This window comes from Gymnogyps californianus, chromosome 16, assembly GCF_018139145.2.
Source record: "Gymnogyps californianus isolate 813 chromosome 16, ASM1813914v2, whole genome shotgun sequence".
In the NCBI taxonomy this organism is placed as follows: Eukaryota; Metazoa; Chordata; class Aves; order Accipitriformes; family Cathartidae; genus Gymnogyps; species Gymnogyps californianus.
In genome coordinates this window covers 5,966,286-5,982,005 of record NC_059486.1, presented here as the reverse complement: position 1 = coordinate 5,982,005, position 15,720 = coordinate 5,966,286, and the positions used below count along the sequence as shown (strand labels likewise).

The window sequence follows — 15,720 nt, the reverse complement described above, 5'->3', positions numbered from 1 at the left end:
ATAAATAACAGTACCTAAACCTTGTACCAGCTGCTTTTTGCTTTGTACAGATTATGGCAGATATACTCGTCGGTCTGTATCACAGCAGTAAAGTATTTTATCGTTCCTGGAAAACTGTTTAGATTTTTTTGCCCAAACTGTTCTTCTTTCCCTTTCCAAAGCCCTCACTACCCCCCAGGTGCAAACTTCCTCTGCTTTGAAACCTTCCCCCTGCGGACTGGACTAGGTGCAATTATTTCCTGAAATATTTAATCTGGCAGTGTTAACTTTGGCCAGTCGAAGTAAACATAAGTGAGTGAAGACGAAAGAGTGAAAATTTAACTCTGGTCCCCGAAGCCAAATGCCCACTGCCATACCAGCAGGCAGGAGACAGAGACACAGAAGCCTGTGATGACAAAGACACATCACACACCGGACAACCAGCCCCTAGCCAGAGATGACCGGCTTCCTATCAGACCTGGTAAGTACTTGGTGGGGTATTTACATCTGTGACAATTTTGGACGCTACTAGTGTTTCAAAGAAAACAAAATCAGTATCTCAGTAAAAAGAACAAGGCTCCTATTCATGAAAAGCATCTTAGAAATGGTTCTACCCACCATTTTGAGATATTACAGATGTTTGCACTTCATATGCTCTGCCATTCATCTTTGTCATATTTTTATCAATAAGTTAATGTTTCTCAAATGTTTCCATTTACTGGAAAATATTTGCTTACCCTCAAACACAATTTGCTTTGCTTACCTGCTGAAAAAAGAGTTTTGTTAAATATATCACTAATTATTTAGTGCAAGAGATGGCAGGCAGAGGTTTTGAAAGGCAAGGAACAGGACTGGAAGTTGGCAGCTGTGGCATGTTGACAGGGATGTTTGTGGGAGCCTGCAGCATTTATGTCCTGGCTATGGCTGAGTCTTGAACCCACACACATCAATGAGGCGCCTCCAATTAGGACAACATCTCTTTGAGAAAGAGCTCCCAGCTCCTGCTGGACACACTTAACCTCTCATCCAGGAAAGAGGAATATAGCAGGGCACCTCTGAAAGGCTGGCAATTTTTCATTCATTCATGGCATATTCACTATGTCCTGCTGCAAAGGCTGCTGTAGTGTAAACCTAAGTACCGTGCTGGCTGTGTATTTTCGGATCTGTAACCAACTAGAAAAAAATCAAAAAGTGGGATGCCTGTTCTCAAAGCTCACAAGAGATTAGGATGACCATGCTGCTTGAGACAGGCAGGAGGGGCAAGAGTTCAGAACTGATGATGGTAATAAGAGCTAGAAAAGACACTTTCCTCCTACAGCACAGCTTGAGCAGAACCAGTGCAGAAGGGAAATTCTGTCACAAGATTTTTTCTTGCTGTTCCCTCCTCTCCATCTAGGTAAAAAACCATGGATTTCCAAGGGCTGCCACACTGACAGAAACCTGAGTGGAAAAACACACTACAAGCAACATCACTCTCTTTTTTTGCCCCTTTCAGACTTCTTTTTTTAATTTTTAGCTGCTGTGGGCAATTTCAGGAGGGTTTGCCACAAAACTTGAGTTGAGGGATCACTGCCCACTATTCAAGGGCCTGAAGGGTAGCTAGCAGAGCAGCTGCTTTCTCAGGTAAGATAGGAAAGGTCTGGGTACAGAGCGCCTGGTCACTATTGTGAGCACAGGTCTGAGCTGCAGATAGCCTGGTCACTGTCCAGATAGCAGAGAGGAAAGTAAGACCTCCCTCCTCAAAACCACTCTCGCATGTATTAGCCCTGGAGTGTGGAATGACCTTCAGCTCACTACTCTGTTGACTAATGTCCTGCTTTCAGCTGGGATAGAGTTAATTTTCTTCTTAGTAGCTGGTACAGTGCTGTGTTTTGGATTTAGTGTGAGAATACTGTTGATAACACGCTGATGTTTTAGTTGTTGCTAAGTAGCGCTTATCTTAAGCCAAGGATTTTTCAGTTTCCCATGCTCTGCCAGCAAGCAGGTGCACAAGAAGCTGGGAGGGAGCATAGCCAGGACAGCTGACCCAAACTAGCCAAAGGGGTATTCCATACCATAGAACGTCATGCTCAGTATATAAAATGGGGGGAGTTGGCTGGGAGAGGCAGATTGCTGCTCAGGCATCAGTCAGCGGGTGGTGAGCAATTGCATTGTGCATCACTTCTCTTTTGTTGGGTTTTATTTCTCTCTTTTTTTGTTATATTCCTTTTCATTACTATTATTATTATTATATTTTTATTATTATTAGTTAGTATTATATTTTATTTTACTTTAGTTATTAAACTGCTCTTATCTCAGCCCACGGGTTTTACCGTTTTTTTCCTGATCCTCCTCCCCATCCCACTGGGAGTGGGGAGGGGGGAGCAGCGGTGTGGTGCTTAGTTGCTGATTGGGGTTAAACCACGACAACTAGTTATCAAGGAGGGGAGGGAAAAGTAGTGGTTTCCATAGATAAGGGCTGCATTTCCTTGAGTTGGATGTAGGGAAATCACAGGAGGATGTACACCAGGGCAAGCAGAGGGAACATACCTATCTGCAAATCCCTTGAACAAATGAGACCTTGAACAGCCTGATGTGGCTATAACCTTAAGAAGATTTTTTTCTACCTCTGTAGGCACAGTACCGGGGGCTGTTTCAAATGATCACTGTCCTGGGGATTGGTGGAACATTCCAAATTGGCTTTCAAATTTCTACCATCACCTACATGTCTCAGGTAGGCAAAGACGCACATGGCACACTGGTTAATGGTGGCACTGAGTCTACATTCCTGCTTGAGGATGCTCCTTTCTGGCAGTCAGCGAGGGTTTAATCACAGTATTTTCCTCTCACGATTCTTTCCCATTACTATGCTATCATATAAAGCAGAACATGTCAAAGTGTTGAAAACAGAAGAAAAGAGAGAGACCTGCAAGTTGTTGTTTATAGAACTGTTCCTCAGAAGACGCACGCTGACTGGGGTGGCATCTGTCTCCCCTATAAACCTACAGCACATGTGCCTACTTCAGTGGTCTCATTTGACACTACTCTTCACTACAAGTCTGTGCCTCAGTTCCTCAGATTTCAAGGACAAAAAATCAAAGAATGAACTCCTTTTAATGGCAAAATGAACACATCATACTCTATTACGCTATGTCTGTTAGCTAATGCACACTTTTAGAGTCTATATGAAATAGTGACTTTAGCTGAAGCAAAAAAATTATGTTCTAAATATAATAAAATACATGCACTGGGTCACAGTTACTGTTAATGAAAATTCTTTTTTCTGTCTCAGCATGTTAAGGCTTTCATTAATGAAACTTGGCTGGAGCGATATGGCTACCCCATCCATCAGGATAATCTCTTGTTCCTATGGTCTATCACTGTGTCCATCTTTGGTATAGGAGGTCTCTTGGGTTCTTCAGGAAGTAGATACCTGACTGTCAAGTATGGCAAGTATGTACGTTTAAAGACAATTTGTCAATTGAATCTTAGCTTAAGGAAATGACAGTTGAGGTTTTAAATGTGAGACAGATTTCTAGGCTTAGTCATGGCTGTAATACAGCCAGCTTAGCAGTGGTATCAACGTATTTTGCTGCTTCTTGCACTTGTCCTGTGGCACAGGCTAATCAACTGTGCTGTGAGCCTGTCACACCAGACACAGTTACTCAGGTTGGGTTATTCTCAGCAAGAAGGAAAGGTAGCCCCCCAGATGAAGACAGAATGGATTTCTTGGAGGTGCTACTCAAAATACAGCAGCATTGCGATGCTCTTAAGTGCTACATCAATGTGTTTCATGATGGTTTTTCAAGTGCAGAAAAGCTTTAAGACTTTTCTCCGCTACAAAACCCAGAAGCATTCCCAAGTTCCCAGTTCTAGCCATGTGCCAAGGCACACTGTGAGTCCACAGTATTCAGTGCCAACAGTGTGGAAGGGCTTATTTTGTCCTGGACCACATATGTATAATTTCACAAAACTAGCAAGACAATTTCACCCAAGACATCCTACATGCCAGGAGCTTAAGTGCCATTTCCCTTCTGATTTACAAAAATTCTTTTTACTTTTTTGCACTTACAGAAAGAAATGTCTCCTGTGCAACAATCTGCTTATGATAGTGGCAGCATCCATCATGGGCTGCAGTAAAATAGCCCGGTCCTTTGAGATGATTCTAATTGGACGTTTCATGTGTGGAATAAGTGCAGGTAAGTGATTCCTCCCACAGGTCAGCAGGCTCTCCCAAAATTTTACATCTTTAGTCAAAGTAAATAATAAACCTCCACTAAGAAAATAAAATATTAAAGTCAGTGATCCCTTGTTAGAAGATCTTCTGTAACACCCAGCGATAAAGAGCATATTTACTACTAATTTCACTGATACCAAACGAAATTCAGCTTTCCCAAGTGCATAAATATTCAGAGCTATCAGGAATGTTTTGATACAATAGGAAACAAGTTTTTTTCCTGATGGAAAAATATGTATAATATTATCTTAATTTTGGTTAACAGTACTGGAATTTATATGGTATATGGTTTAAAGCTAGTATTCTCATAAGGCTCCAGAGAACCAGGCTGTTCAAGGCCATGGGCATTTAATTTTGACTCTAAACATATTTCAGGTATGTTCTACAAGGGTATTCAACCTGTTTCAAAGCAGCAAGACCTTGAGGTTAGTACAAATTGCTGGGCATAATCAAGCAAAATCACTCCTGGCAGGTAGACCACATGCAGCAAAAACATCCTGTGCTGGTATCAGTATGCCTTGTATTTGTCTCCTACACAAAAAGTTGCTTTTCCATTCAGTTTGGATATTCACAGGGATGCCTATTTTAACTTACTTCATTAGAAATTAATGTCTATTTTTCAAATAACCAGATTTTGTACATTGTTTCTCTGACATACAGTTGTATTGAAGAACAACAGTTGTATTTTGAGAACTACCCATGCACTCACCCTGCTATGATCTAGAACCTGTATCATGCCTCATGCAAAGACCTAATTTTTGTTAAAGAGATTGCATATCTCCGTTGCTTTGCCATCACGTAAAGCCAGGAGAAGAACATGTTGCTTTCAAAACAGATAAAAGGGGCTGTGACCACCGTATCAGGAAAAAGCTCTTGTTCCCAGACTAGTTTTCAGAATATCTGAGTTATTAAGTACTTCACTAATAGCTGGAAACATCAACTCTGCCTGAAATCATCAAAATCATTGCTGGACAGTGGAAAAGAAATACTTCTGTCTCCCCCCAAATCATGTACAAATCAACATTGAATATAGCACTGTATATTTTTATCTGCTATGGATCTACCATACAGCTATTCTATAGCATCGTGCAGAAAAGATTGAGATTATGTGGGTTAACTACAAGCAAATTAAATATTACTACAGGGTGTTTAGTTATTCAGCACTTGCATACTCTGTGTCCTTTAAAATATGCTAAGGCTGACAAGAGATACTGTGATGAGGCTACACCTACACCCCAATGGGAAAACTGTACATTTCTTAAGATCAGGAAACTGCACTGTGCCAAAAGGACAGGAACCAAATACTTTTGTAGAAAGGGTTAGAAAATCTAGTACTGAAAAATCTCATACGTGGGTTGAGGTATGAGAAAAAAATTTGCGCGTGAGGCAGCTATATTCCGTAATGCTTAATTATTTACATGCAATTTTATTTCCAATGGTTATGAATGTCTTCCTTCTTCTCTCCCATAATTCTCTCCTCACCTCAAGGTCTTTGTGTTCCTCTACATCACCAATATGTTGGGGAAATTTCCCCTAGGAAGCTACGTGGATTTGCAAACTCTACTTCCTCTTTCTTTTGGTCACTGGGAAAAGCCGTAGGGCAAATTTCAGGACAAAGGTATAATACAATTGATTTCCCACCCAATTCATTTCTGGATCCCCTCTACCTTTTGCTTCTTCCTCTGCTTTTCCATCCTTTCCTTTTTCTCCTCAAAACCAACGCGATGAACTTTTATTCTACACACACGTTTTGTCCCCGCCAGGGAGCTGCTGGGCAGCCAGTCCCTGTGGCCCATGCTGATGGCCTCCTGTGGACTTCCAGCACTGGTCCAGCTGGTCACTCTGCCCTTCTTCCCTGAGTCCCCACCATATCTTCTCATGCATAAAGGAGACCAGGAAGGCTGCAAAAAAGGTAACCAAGGGCGCCAGGTTCCTGTTCCTCACTTGGCTTTCAATTGGTTTGTGATGTTTGCTCTGCCCATATGGAAAAAAATAAACAGGACAAAGTTTCTCCTTGCTCATTTCTAAGATGACTCTGTGAATACCTACTAAGTATATTTTTGTTGTAGTCCCCACATAGAACATGAAACTACTTCTCTCTACAGTTCTGTATTACAAAACCTTTCACATTCAGCTGACACCACCTAAGCGGTCAGTCTGGTGATAGATGATAAATGATAAATGGCGGTTTGCACTGCAGGGCTCCACAGGGCACCCCTCAGCTCTGGTTTTTGGCTGTTTACCCTGCTCATACCCTGAGAGAAGGAGGGAGAAAAGTGAACCCATGGGCAGGGAGGGAGTCATTGAGCACCTCACTAGGCCCCTCTGTCAGAACAGGTCCCTCTGTGCAGGAGGGGACCAGGGCTCTGGAACACATTATAGGATATCTCTGCCTCACACCACAGCCACAGCCCATGCATGCTGTGCTGCCAGACACTTGCATCACCTACTCAAAAAACTCCTTAGGCAACAAACAACAGAGACGAATTAACATGGCAGGTCTCGCTCTCCTTCTCCTCCACAGCCATAAGGCAGCTTTGGGGTGAAGGCCATCACCAAGCAGAGATTGATGACATCATGAAAGAGAAGGCAACAATGAAAAGCACCAAGATCTTGAGTGTCCTGGAGCTAATGAAAGAACCAGCTTTCCGTTGGCAGCTGTACATGATAGTTATTCTGACCGCCACAGTTCAGCTATGTGGCATCAATGCAGTTGAGTGTATTTCCCCCTTAAAGTCTCAAAACACTTATTGACAACCTTAAAGGAGACATCATGGCTCCCAGGAGCTCCTTCCATTTTTCTCAGGCTTCTCAGGCCACAACTTGCTGTCTGCCAGCCCTTCTACAGGAGCAGCAGCAGTCTGCAAAAGCTTGGCCAGGCTCTTCATGTGACATCCCTTTGCCCAGCTTTTGGTCCTTGCTGGAGTTACCTTCCTCGATAGTTAGCCTTATATAACAGCCATTTTTGGAAGCTGTTACAAGGCCCCAGAATCCACTCTTACAAATGAGCCCACCCTATATTGGCAAAATCCGCAATGCAGTTTTACGTTACTGCTCTCTGCAACTGCTGCCATTTAGCCCCTGGCTCTTAGCATCCTAAGAGGCTGGGATGGCAGTATGCTCACTCTACCTTTAAAGCTAATCAATGAGCATGCTTACTGTTCTGGCAGCTTCTGCAGTTCTCCGCCTCTTCCTCAAGCAGCACTTTTCTGGGATCATTTTGAAGCCACAGCTTTGCAATTGCCTGCATGATCTTTTTACCTCTAACATCACGATGCAGCAACATCTGTAAAGGAAATACACAGCTGAGTCTAACACAGCTTAAACTGGCATCTTTATCATCTCAGCATATCTCCAAATAGTAGCAGAGATACTTGAAAAGAAAAATGCTTGTTTTACCTCCTCACGACTCCATAACCCATGCTCCTCTTTCTTGAGAAAGAAGAGTATATCCTACAATGATGTTTTTGGATGGGCTCCAGAAGTGATGATACACCTGCCTGTTTCTGAAAGCGCCTATATCAGGACTCCGCAAACCTAATTACATTGCAGCAACTGGAGGTCCTTTTATCCCAGCATTTTATCTTTTATCTAATTAATTAATTAATTAATTACATTTTACAATGTTTTTGTCTGCCAACAAAGTGAATACTACCAAAAAGAGTGCAGAATTCTAGCTCACTCCAAAGCTGAGTGGAGGCACTATCCAGGGCAGTGTCACACAGGTATGGGTAAGAAATCAGTTAGTTTCTTCTCTTACTGTTTTATGGGGTTTTTTTCCAGATTTATTTTTATACTTTTGAAGTCCTCCAGGCAGCTGGCTTTGATGAAAGAATGATCTCCTACATGACCCTTTCTGTTGGACTCTCCGAACTCGTAGCTACTGTAGTCTGTGTAAGTCACGTTACTACCGGAATGGGTCACAGTTTGATCTTCTGGCACTGATACCAGTGTGATTTCTGTCCTTCAGAGCTCCATCATTGAGCGACTGGGCAGGAAAGTGCTCCTAAGAGGAGGCTATTGGATCATGGGTTCACTGCTAGCTGGTATCACTGTGACTCTCTCCCTACAGGTAGGGAAACTCTTCTCACGGCAGATTTCTCTATCTATTCTGTTGATAACCTCCGCTCACAGGCAGGACCATGCTGCTGAGAAAGGAAAGTGAGGCTTAGAAGTGCCAAACATTTCTGTGTTAACAGGTTCCCCTCTGGGAGGGGGATATCCTAAAGATCAAGCTTGTCTATACATGGGATTAAGCCCTCTCTCAGCAAGTACTCTCTTGTACTCCTGCCTTCCTTTCAACATGATCCCATGAGCCTAGCAAGGAGCACAAAAACACTGGGAGACTAGCACTGATTCCTGATTTCATGAGACTGCAAGCACCAAACACTAGCCAGCATAGATCAAAAGACAGTCCTAGGAAAATGGCCCTTTCTATTCATGCAGTTTTTAACAAGTAACAACAAAACCCCAGACTCTTTGCATCAGTTAATTTGAAATTTAACTTTGCTGCAGAAGATACTGGGAATGCACATATCTGTTCACAGACTGGAGACCAGTTCACCTCTATAAAACTGTGTCATTGCTGTAGCTTCTTCAGAAGCAAGTCTCCTGGGTTACCAGTATTCATCCAAGAGCTACTCTATAGACACTACTGTAAAATTAGCCTTGAAGCAAGGTGGCAGCAGACTTCCTTCTTTGTTTCATTCATGAAGGATCTCAAACATAGCAGGGAGAAATCTTTCTTCCTAAAGCATCGAGTCTTGTATCTTCTTGACTAACATCTAGGAAAGTGTCTTTTCAGTACCAGTTATTGAACCTATCACTTAACAAAAGTGAAGAAAGATACGATTTGGCCTTCCCATTTATCTAAGGGTTGGGGGAAGCACTGTGGGGTCAAGAAGAAAGGAGGACAGGGTGGAAAAATACTATTCAGACTTCCTTTAATTGAAGGCTTCCAAGCTTGACAGCTGCTCTGCACTAGCAAACCTGCTTTTCTGCTCACCTGACAAAAACCTCACTGCTCCATCAACAGGAAAAAGCACTCGCATTTCTCTGCCAGTTCCCCTACACTGTATATTTTTTTCTTGAGGTGATAGTGTTGGGAAACAAGCAGCATTTCTCACCTACGGTTATCAACAGAGTTCACCCAGAAGTTTGTTATGTTTCTTTTCCCAGGACTGGTATTTCTGGATGCCATACTGCAGCCTTTGTCTGATTATCTTGTTTGTAGTTGTCTTTGGAGTTGGGCCAGGTGAGTACTTCATTCAAAAGAAATAAAGGAATCGAGTCATTTGAGTTTATTAATATGGCTAGGAAAATAGTGCATAATATTGCATAACATTTAGCATAAATAAATTAATTTAACCTAACCTTGTAGTCATTTAAACATTGTGGGTCCAATCATTGGCCAGAAACTTCAATGCCATCAGGTTTGGGTTTTGCTAATGAGAGGAAAGGAAGAGAGCAAAAAGTACTCACTGGAAAAATACAGCAAAAATAGAGCAAAAGCAGATGGGTAAAAGATTTTTTTTTAAATACTAAGAAAAAAGAAAGAAAAAGAAAAGCAAGAGTTCTTTTAAATTCAGTGTTGTATAATGTTACATCTTAGCCCACATAGCAGCGCAGAAGACCTACTTTGGAGTAATTCTTTTCCTAGCATATACTACTTGCTCCTCTTTAAATTTTTTTTTAAAGCCTGTTCATATATGCCTTCCCATATGGCAGGACTGAATTATTTTCCTAACTCTAGGCTGTCAAAGTCCCGTGACTTTGAAACATAACTGAAATGCCCAGAAAGCAAATCTGGGAAGATCACTCATTGGTGATCTAGCAGTATCATGCTGGGAATTCTTGTTAGTAATAATAATTGTTACTCCATCCTTACACAGCTTCTTTCATGAGTTGTCAGACTTTCTCAAGTGTTAACTACTTAATTCTTGAATCTCCCCAATAAATTTATTTGAGTAATTTACCATTTTAATAAGCTGATGTCTAGCAGTTTACAAGATGCCACAAACATTTTCTTTTCTAAAAACAGTGACATACTCAAGTCTTTAGAATGTCAGTCCATGATAGTAGCATCTATTTGCTGACTGTGTAACAGTAATGCTCAAAATGTTCAAACCAAACACATCAATAAGTAATAATTCTTATTCTTCTTTCCTTTTAGCTGGTGCCACAGTTTCCATTAGGGTTGAAATTTTCAAGCTCTCATGCAGACCACCTGCCTTTGTGATCAGCGCAGTTCTCAACTGGCTGGGCGTCTTTGTGATTGGAACAACCTTCCCGTTCATTGTGGTGAGTGATTTTCCCTGGGACGCTCCCCAGGGGCACTAAGCTCGAGTTGGCCATGGGAGCAAGAATAAGAGCAGCAGGAGATGACAATGCCATGTCAGCCTAGAGTGGCCTTGGCACCTGATCTCCCCAGTCCACTTTTGGCACTGAAGGGCCTTGATTTGCCAAAGATACTTAGTCAGACTGAAATATTTGTCAAAGGTCAAAATGCAAAGAACTCCTTATCAAATTCAAAGTACTTTGGGACCCAAATACAAAAACTGTGCCAAGAAAGTGACAAAAGAAAAGATATGCTCATCTTGCTCTCTTTCTCACTTTGCTCTTCCCTGCAGGAAAGACTCAAGCACTTCTGCTTCCTCATCTTTATGGGGGTACTTTTCACTTCAGGGATAATTATCCACCTGTTCCTTCCAGAAACCAAAGGGAAATCAATCGTGGAAATCACAGAAGAATTCAATAAGCTAAACTTTAAAAAGAAGTGTATTCCAACAACTCCAAATCATGTCACAGAGGATTATACCTTCTGCACCAGGCTTTGACCGGCCGTTAGGGAGAGTCAGGCTTTCTTAAAAGGAAGGAAAAAAAGACATTTGTCGTTTTCTGACTAGCAAGTCAGTCCAAATGGACTGTCAGCTTTCATATCTGTCACTTACAAGGTTCCCATTTTGCCAAATCAGCACCTTTCTCAAGCACTCCACTCTGGGCAGCTTAGAAAAGGGATGATGGCTGATATTAACAGGATAGACTCATGTGAATCATAAGCATTTTGGCTTAACTTGCTGATGTGTAAATCTCTTCTTAACGGAGCAACTAATACACACTGAAACTACATGTAGAATTTATAAACACTCTGCTGACCACAGAGAAAGGGAAGACCTGTGATCTGCTCTCTCTCTATGATTTCTGAGTGTGTTTTTACAACCCTGAAATGGGAATAGTGAAGTTCTTGGCTTGCTACCTCTGGCTAGGGTTCAATTCATAACAGATTAAAGAAAAAATTTAGTGGAATAGGAGAGTAATTCTTTGTTTCTCTAGACTCAACTGAATAATCAAACCTTGCCAGGTTCCCATGCATAATGCCGTGTTGTCCTTGTGTTGTATCTAGTTTGACAGACTTCAACCCTTCTGGATTGAAGTTTTCCATGTCAGCAGCCATACTTGCTTCGACTTAAATTTATTTTTTTGCTAAAAAAAATCAGCCATTTGATTCTAAACTCAGACTTGTTCATGAAGAAGTATGGGGGAAAGATCCTATACGACTCTTCTCAAGGAACAGTGCCTTTCAGTGGCAATACAGCTAAAGGACTCATGGGTGGAATCCAGTCTCCATAAAACACAAGCATCTAGAGTCATTTTAGATACTCTGTGCTATCTTGCCTATCACCATCGTCATCTCAAGTCTGTAGCTTCTCTTCCAGGATCAGAGTTCCCATGGATATCTCATAGGCTGTGAATCCCATAGCAATTTAGCTGCTGCTTTCCTTTGTGTGACTTTCGGCTACCTGGACCCAATTTACCCCAGAAGAACCACCCCAGACAAGAACTCCTGGCTGTAACAGAATACCTGTTGCTTTACAGTTTCTCTTAAAGACATCTGTACAGTACCTTGCTGTATGTACAGCAGACTGCTAGCAAAAGCTCAGTCATGTCCTCCAGCTCTTGGATACATGCAGGGCTCCTGCCTAGGGTGTATTTCTCTATCATTACTAAGAAGTGATCACATACACTCATATTTCAGGGATGTGCAATCAGTACAAACTCTTCATTTATTGTTCACTGCAAGTGTAGATGCTGATAGACAGCTGTAGAGATAACTGTAAGTATTTTATGCCTTGAATATTTTGTCAGACTCATACAGCTCGATAAGATTTACAGTAAAAGTGGGAAATGTAATTCTAACATAAGGAACTTCTAAGGCATTCACTTAAGCATTTCCAACAACAATTTATGGTTTAATTTACAGTCTCTCATAGGAGTTTTGCCAATTTTTACAAGCATGTAGTGTGCACTAAGATAAGGAAACAAAGTGAGAGAATACGTTAAAACATATCATATGCAAGTTTTCTAACTTCCGGATTTAGTCTGATATACCATTCCCAATGATCTCTGTTGTAGGAATGGATGCAATATAATTTTCTACACTGATGTATAATCAACATCTGTGCTTGAGTTCACATACTGCAGGCTTTCAAACGGTGAATGATCTTCAAGGCAATCTGATACCGAGTTCCTAATTCTTCTTTGTGCTACACATAGTTAAAGCTAAAAACAGTTTGTGAGCCTTACAGGATAGCGTGATGTTGTAAAGTACCACAGGGATTAATTTCACCAGAAACTTTTTTTGAAATGTGCAAACTCATGGGACTTTTCTTTAGAAAGTGTCTAATATTCTGCATGTTTCCCTCTATTAATGAGAAGCTCACACATTCCTAGTAACAAAGCAATACTATTAGGAAGGACATGAACAAAGCTAAGGCTCACAGTGGAGCACACTATACAAATTAAATCGAAACTCTAGACTTGCACAATAAAATAAGTGTTTTTATCTCTGATATTGCTTTGACTGGCATATTTACTTGAACTCAGATAAGGTTATTCAAAATATGAATTCAATTGTTCATCTTAACTGCTGCTTATTTTTAATTGGAAATGTTAAACGTAATAAAAATGGCAGATTGCCTTGTAATAGAACTTCTGGCCTCCACAAATATTTCTTTCCCAACATCAGGATCTCCCTTAGGGACAGCTGACGAGAAAAAAAGTTATTGGTGTCCATACTCTTCCATGATTGGGGTTTTTCATTATTCCTGTCTTTAGTATTGAGTGACACTTAAGACTTCTCACTAAAAGATAATCTATGAAACATGAAGTATCCTTAAAGTCAGAAAAGCTCAATAATTTTGTAGCGTTCCATATACATATAACATGATTAAAAACTACCAGTCATTTGGAGACAACTGCCAATATGGAAAGGAAATCTCAACTTTTTGCAAAACACAATTCTCTTTTCCTAACCAGTCATTCTGAAAGCATCCTTCATTCCATTAAAATGATACCTGAAGTCTTTGGAAATGTAAGCAGAGTGGCATCGTGTAGCATTGCTGGAGTGACTTTCTAGTGAGCCACTTCTCTGATCTCAGTTATTCATTAGATGTTATTAGGAAAGCCTTCCCCATAAGATCCTCACCAGGAAGCGAGCGGATGCCCTATGGAACATTAATGTGACAACGAAGCGGAACAGCTATTTGGAGCACAGGTCAACCTTTGCCTGTGCTCAGTGGAGCAAGAGCTGTATTCTAGTAACAGTCTGGTCAAGGGATGAAACAGCAAAAAGGTATGGTTCAAATATACATGGGAGGTGACAGAGACAAAGAGGACAGTCGTTCAGAAGTTTCAGGAACACTACATGTACATTTTCTTTCAGAGACATCAGCTGATAGGTAAGTGATGTCTCAAATACTGACTGAGGCAGATATAAACACTTAAAAACTGGATCAGTGAACTGCTGTCAGCTAGACACAAAAAACATAGATCTGGTCTAGCTGGCCTTTATTAAGGAAGGCTTAGCACAACTTTGCATATGTGTGCCAACGCGTGACTGTAAAATTGCAAGATAAATGACTAAATGACCTGATGTTGTGAGATTTACTGTCCTGATCACAATTATGACTAAAGGATATCTGTAAGATATCTGCTAACTACTTGTTAGCACTAATTATGAAACTGCACATCTAATAAAGGGGGCCTCAGCACAGTGTAAGTAATAAGAGCACAGAAGCAGTACAGGACTAATCAACATAAATGCAAAAGACACTACACATTAAGAGCATTATGGGAGGAAGACTCTTAACCTACCAAAAGTAGGAATCCTAAATTAAAGTACAAGAGCAAAGAGTAAAAGTTACAATATGTATAAAATATACTAAGTAGAAGTGGGTGAAGTAGAACATAAGAAAATATGTGCAACAGGCTGCATTTGAGAAGGAATGCCCCACACTGGTAGCTACATATTATTGGCTGCTTCTGTCTTCTCCCAATATCATCTAAGCCAGGCAGATACTAGCAGCTAACATGGCATTTCTTTCCTTTGTCAGATGCACATTATGTTGTTTCAACTTTGTATGACTGTACAGAAAAGGAAATTAATTCTTAGTATCAAAGGGACAGTCTTGTTTGTGCTCTAACAACAGCTTATCTTCTGGAGAACCTAATCTGGAAAAAAACTCGCCATGAACTCTCAGCACACATCAACAACAAAGTCAACTTCATGATGAGGACTGCAGAATGACAGCAGCAATGGCCGGGTGGTGCTGCATGCTACATTCAGACATTAACTAGAGAATCTGTGAAGATTCTTTGCATGTGATGTATTTTCTAGTAAATATGACTGCTTGCATCCAATAAGCCCTTTATGATTTCTTCATCCTCTTCTTCTTTAACTGAAGTGTAAATGGCAAAGGATAACTAAGCCATTTACCAACTTAATCCATACAAAACCCTCTTAATTATGAAATAAATGAAGTTAAAGCCTGAGAATTTTCTGTCTGAAGGAAGAGACATCAATCCAGCTATGGAGGTTACAGGACATTTTCAAAGCAATCTTTTTTTCATCACAGACACAGAAATAAATATACTGACTAATGGAAATGCCAGACAAAACTGTGCATGACGTTGAGTCTTTCTCTCCTAGCAAAGGAAAATCAGCTACTAATAAATATTTAGCTGGTCAAGCCTGGTGTGCCACTGTAGAATCATTAAGTTTGCACCCCATTCCAAAATGATGGAGCATTTCAATTCCTTTAAGTAATGATTAAGTTACGATGTGCTCCAGTTGCCGTCACATGAAGACAGACTAGCTCTTTCCTATTATATGTCAAAGTCCTATAGTTCACTGTCCAAGCCCCATCTAAGATTCCCAACAGATAATTTTGTCTTTATGTTTCTCAGCTTATACTGAAAACTAAGCAAGCTATGATTATTGGAATCCCGTTTAAAATTGATGTCTCAGTTCCCTATCCCCGTAGCACAAGACAGAGTTCATGAAGTATACAGGTTCCCCACAAGGGAGACCATCTTGTTTACTTGGGCTAGACACAACCATTGGTTGAAATATTTAATCCAACAATTCTAAACTTTGTACAACAGCTGAAATATGTGTAATTAACTCAAAAACCTTTGAAGTAAAATTTAACTTCAATAACATGGAACTAGTTCACTGACAGTGCTAT

At 40.7% G+C, this 15,720-nt stretch overlaps 1 protein-coding gene across 1 annotated transcript; it reads left to right on the top strand.

Annotated features, from left to right (window-relative positions):
• The first annotated feature begins 436 nt into the window (after positions 1-436).
• Positions 437-11,031, top strand: LOC127022718 (solute carrier family 2, facilitated glucose transporter member 11-like). Its single transcript, XM_050906438.1, has 12 exons — positions 437-460; positions 2,594-2,692; positions 3,251-3,411; positions 4,033-4,157; positions 5,684-5,813; positions 5,959-6,107; positions 6,720-6,907; positions 7,979-8,089; positions 8,166-8,267; positions 9,374-9,449; positions 10,368-10,495; positions 10,825-11,031. Exons 1-12 carry the CDS (start codon positions 437-439, stop codon positions 11,029-11,031), a joined length of 1,500 nt encoding a protein of 499 aa, XP_050762395.1.
• The last annotated feature ends 4,689 nt before the right edge of the window (positions 11,032-15,720 follow it).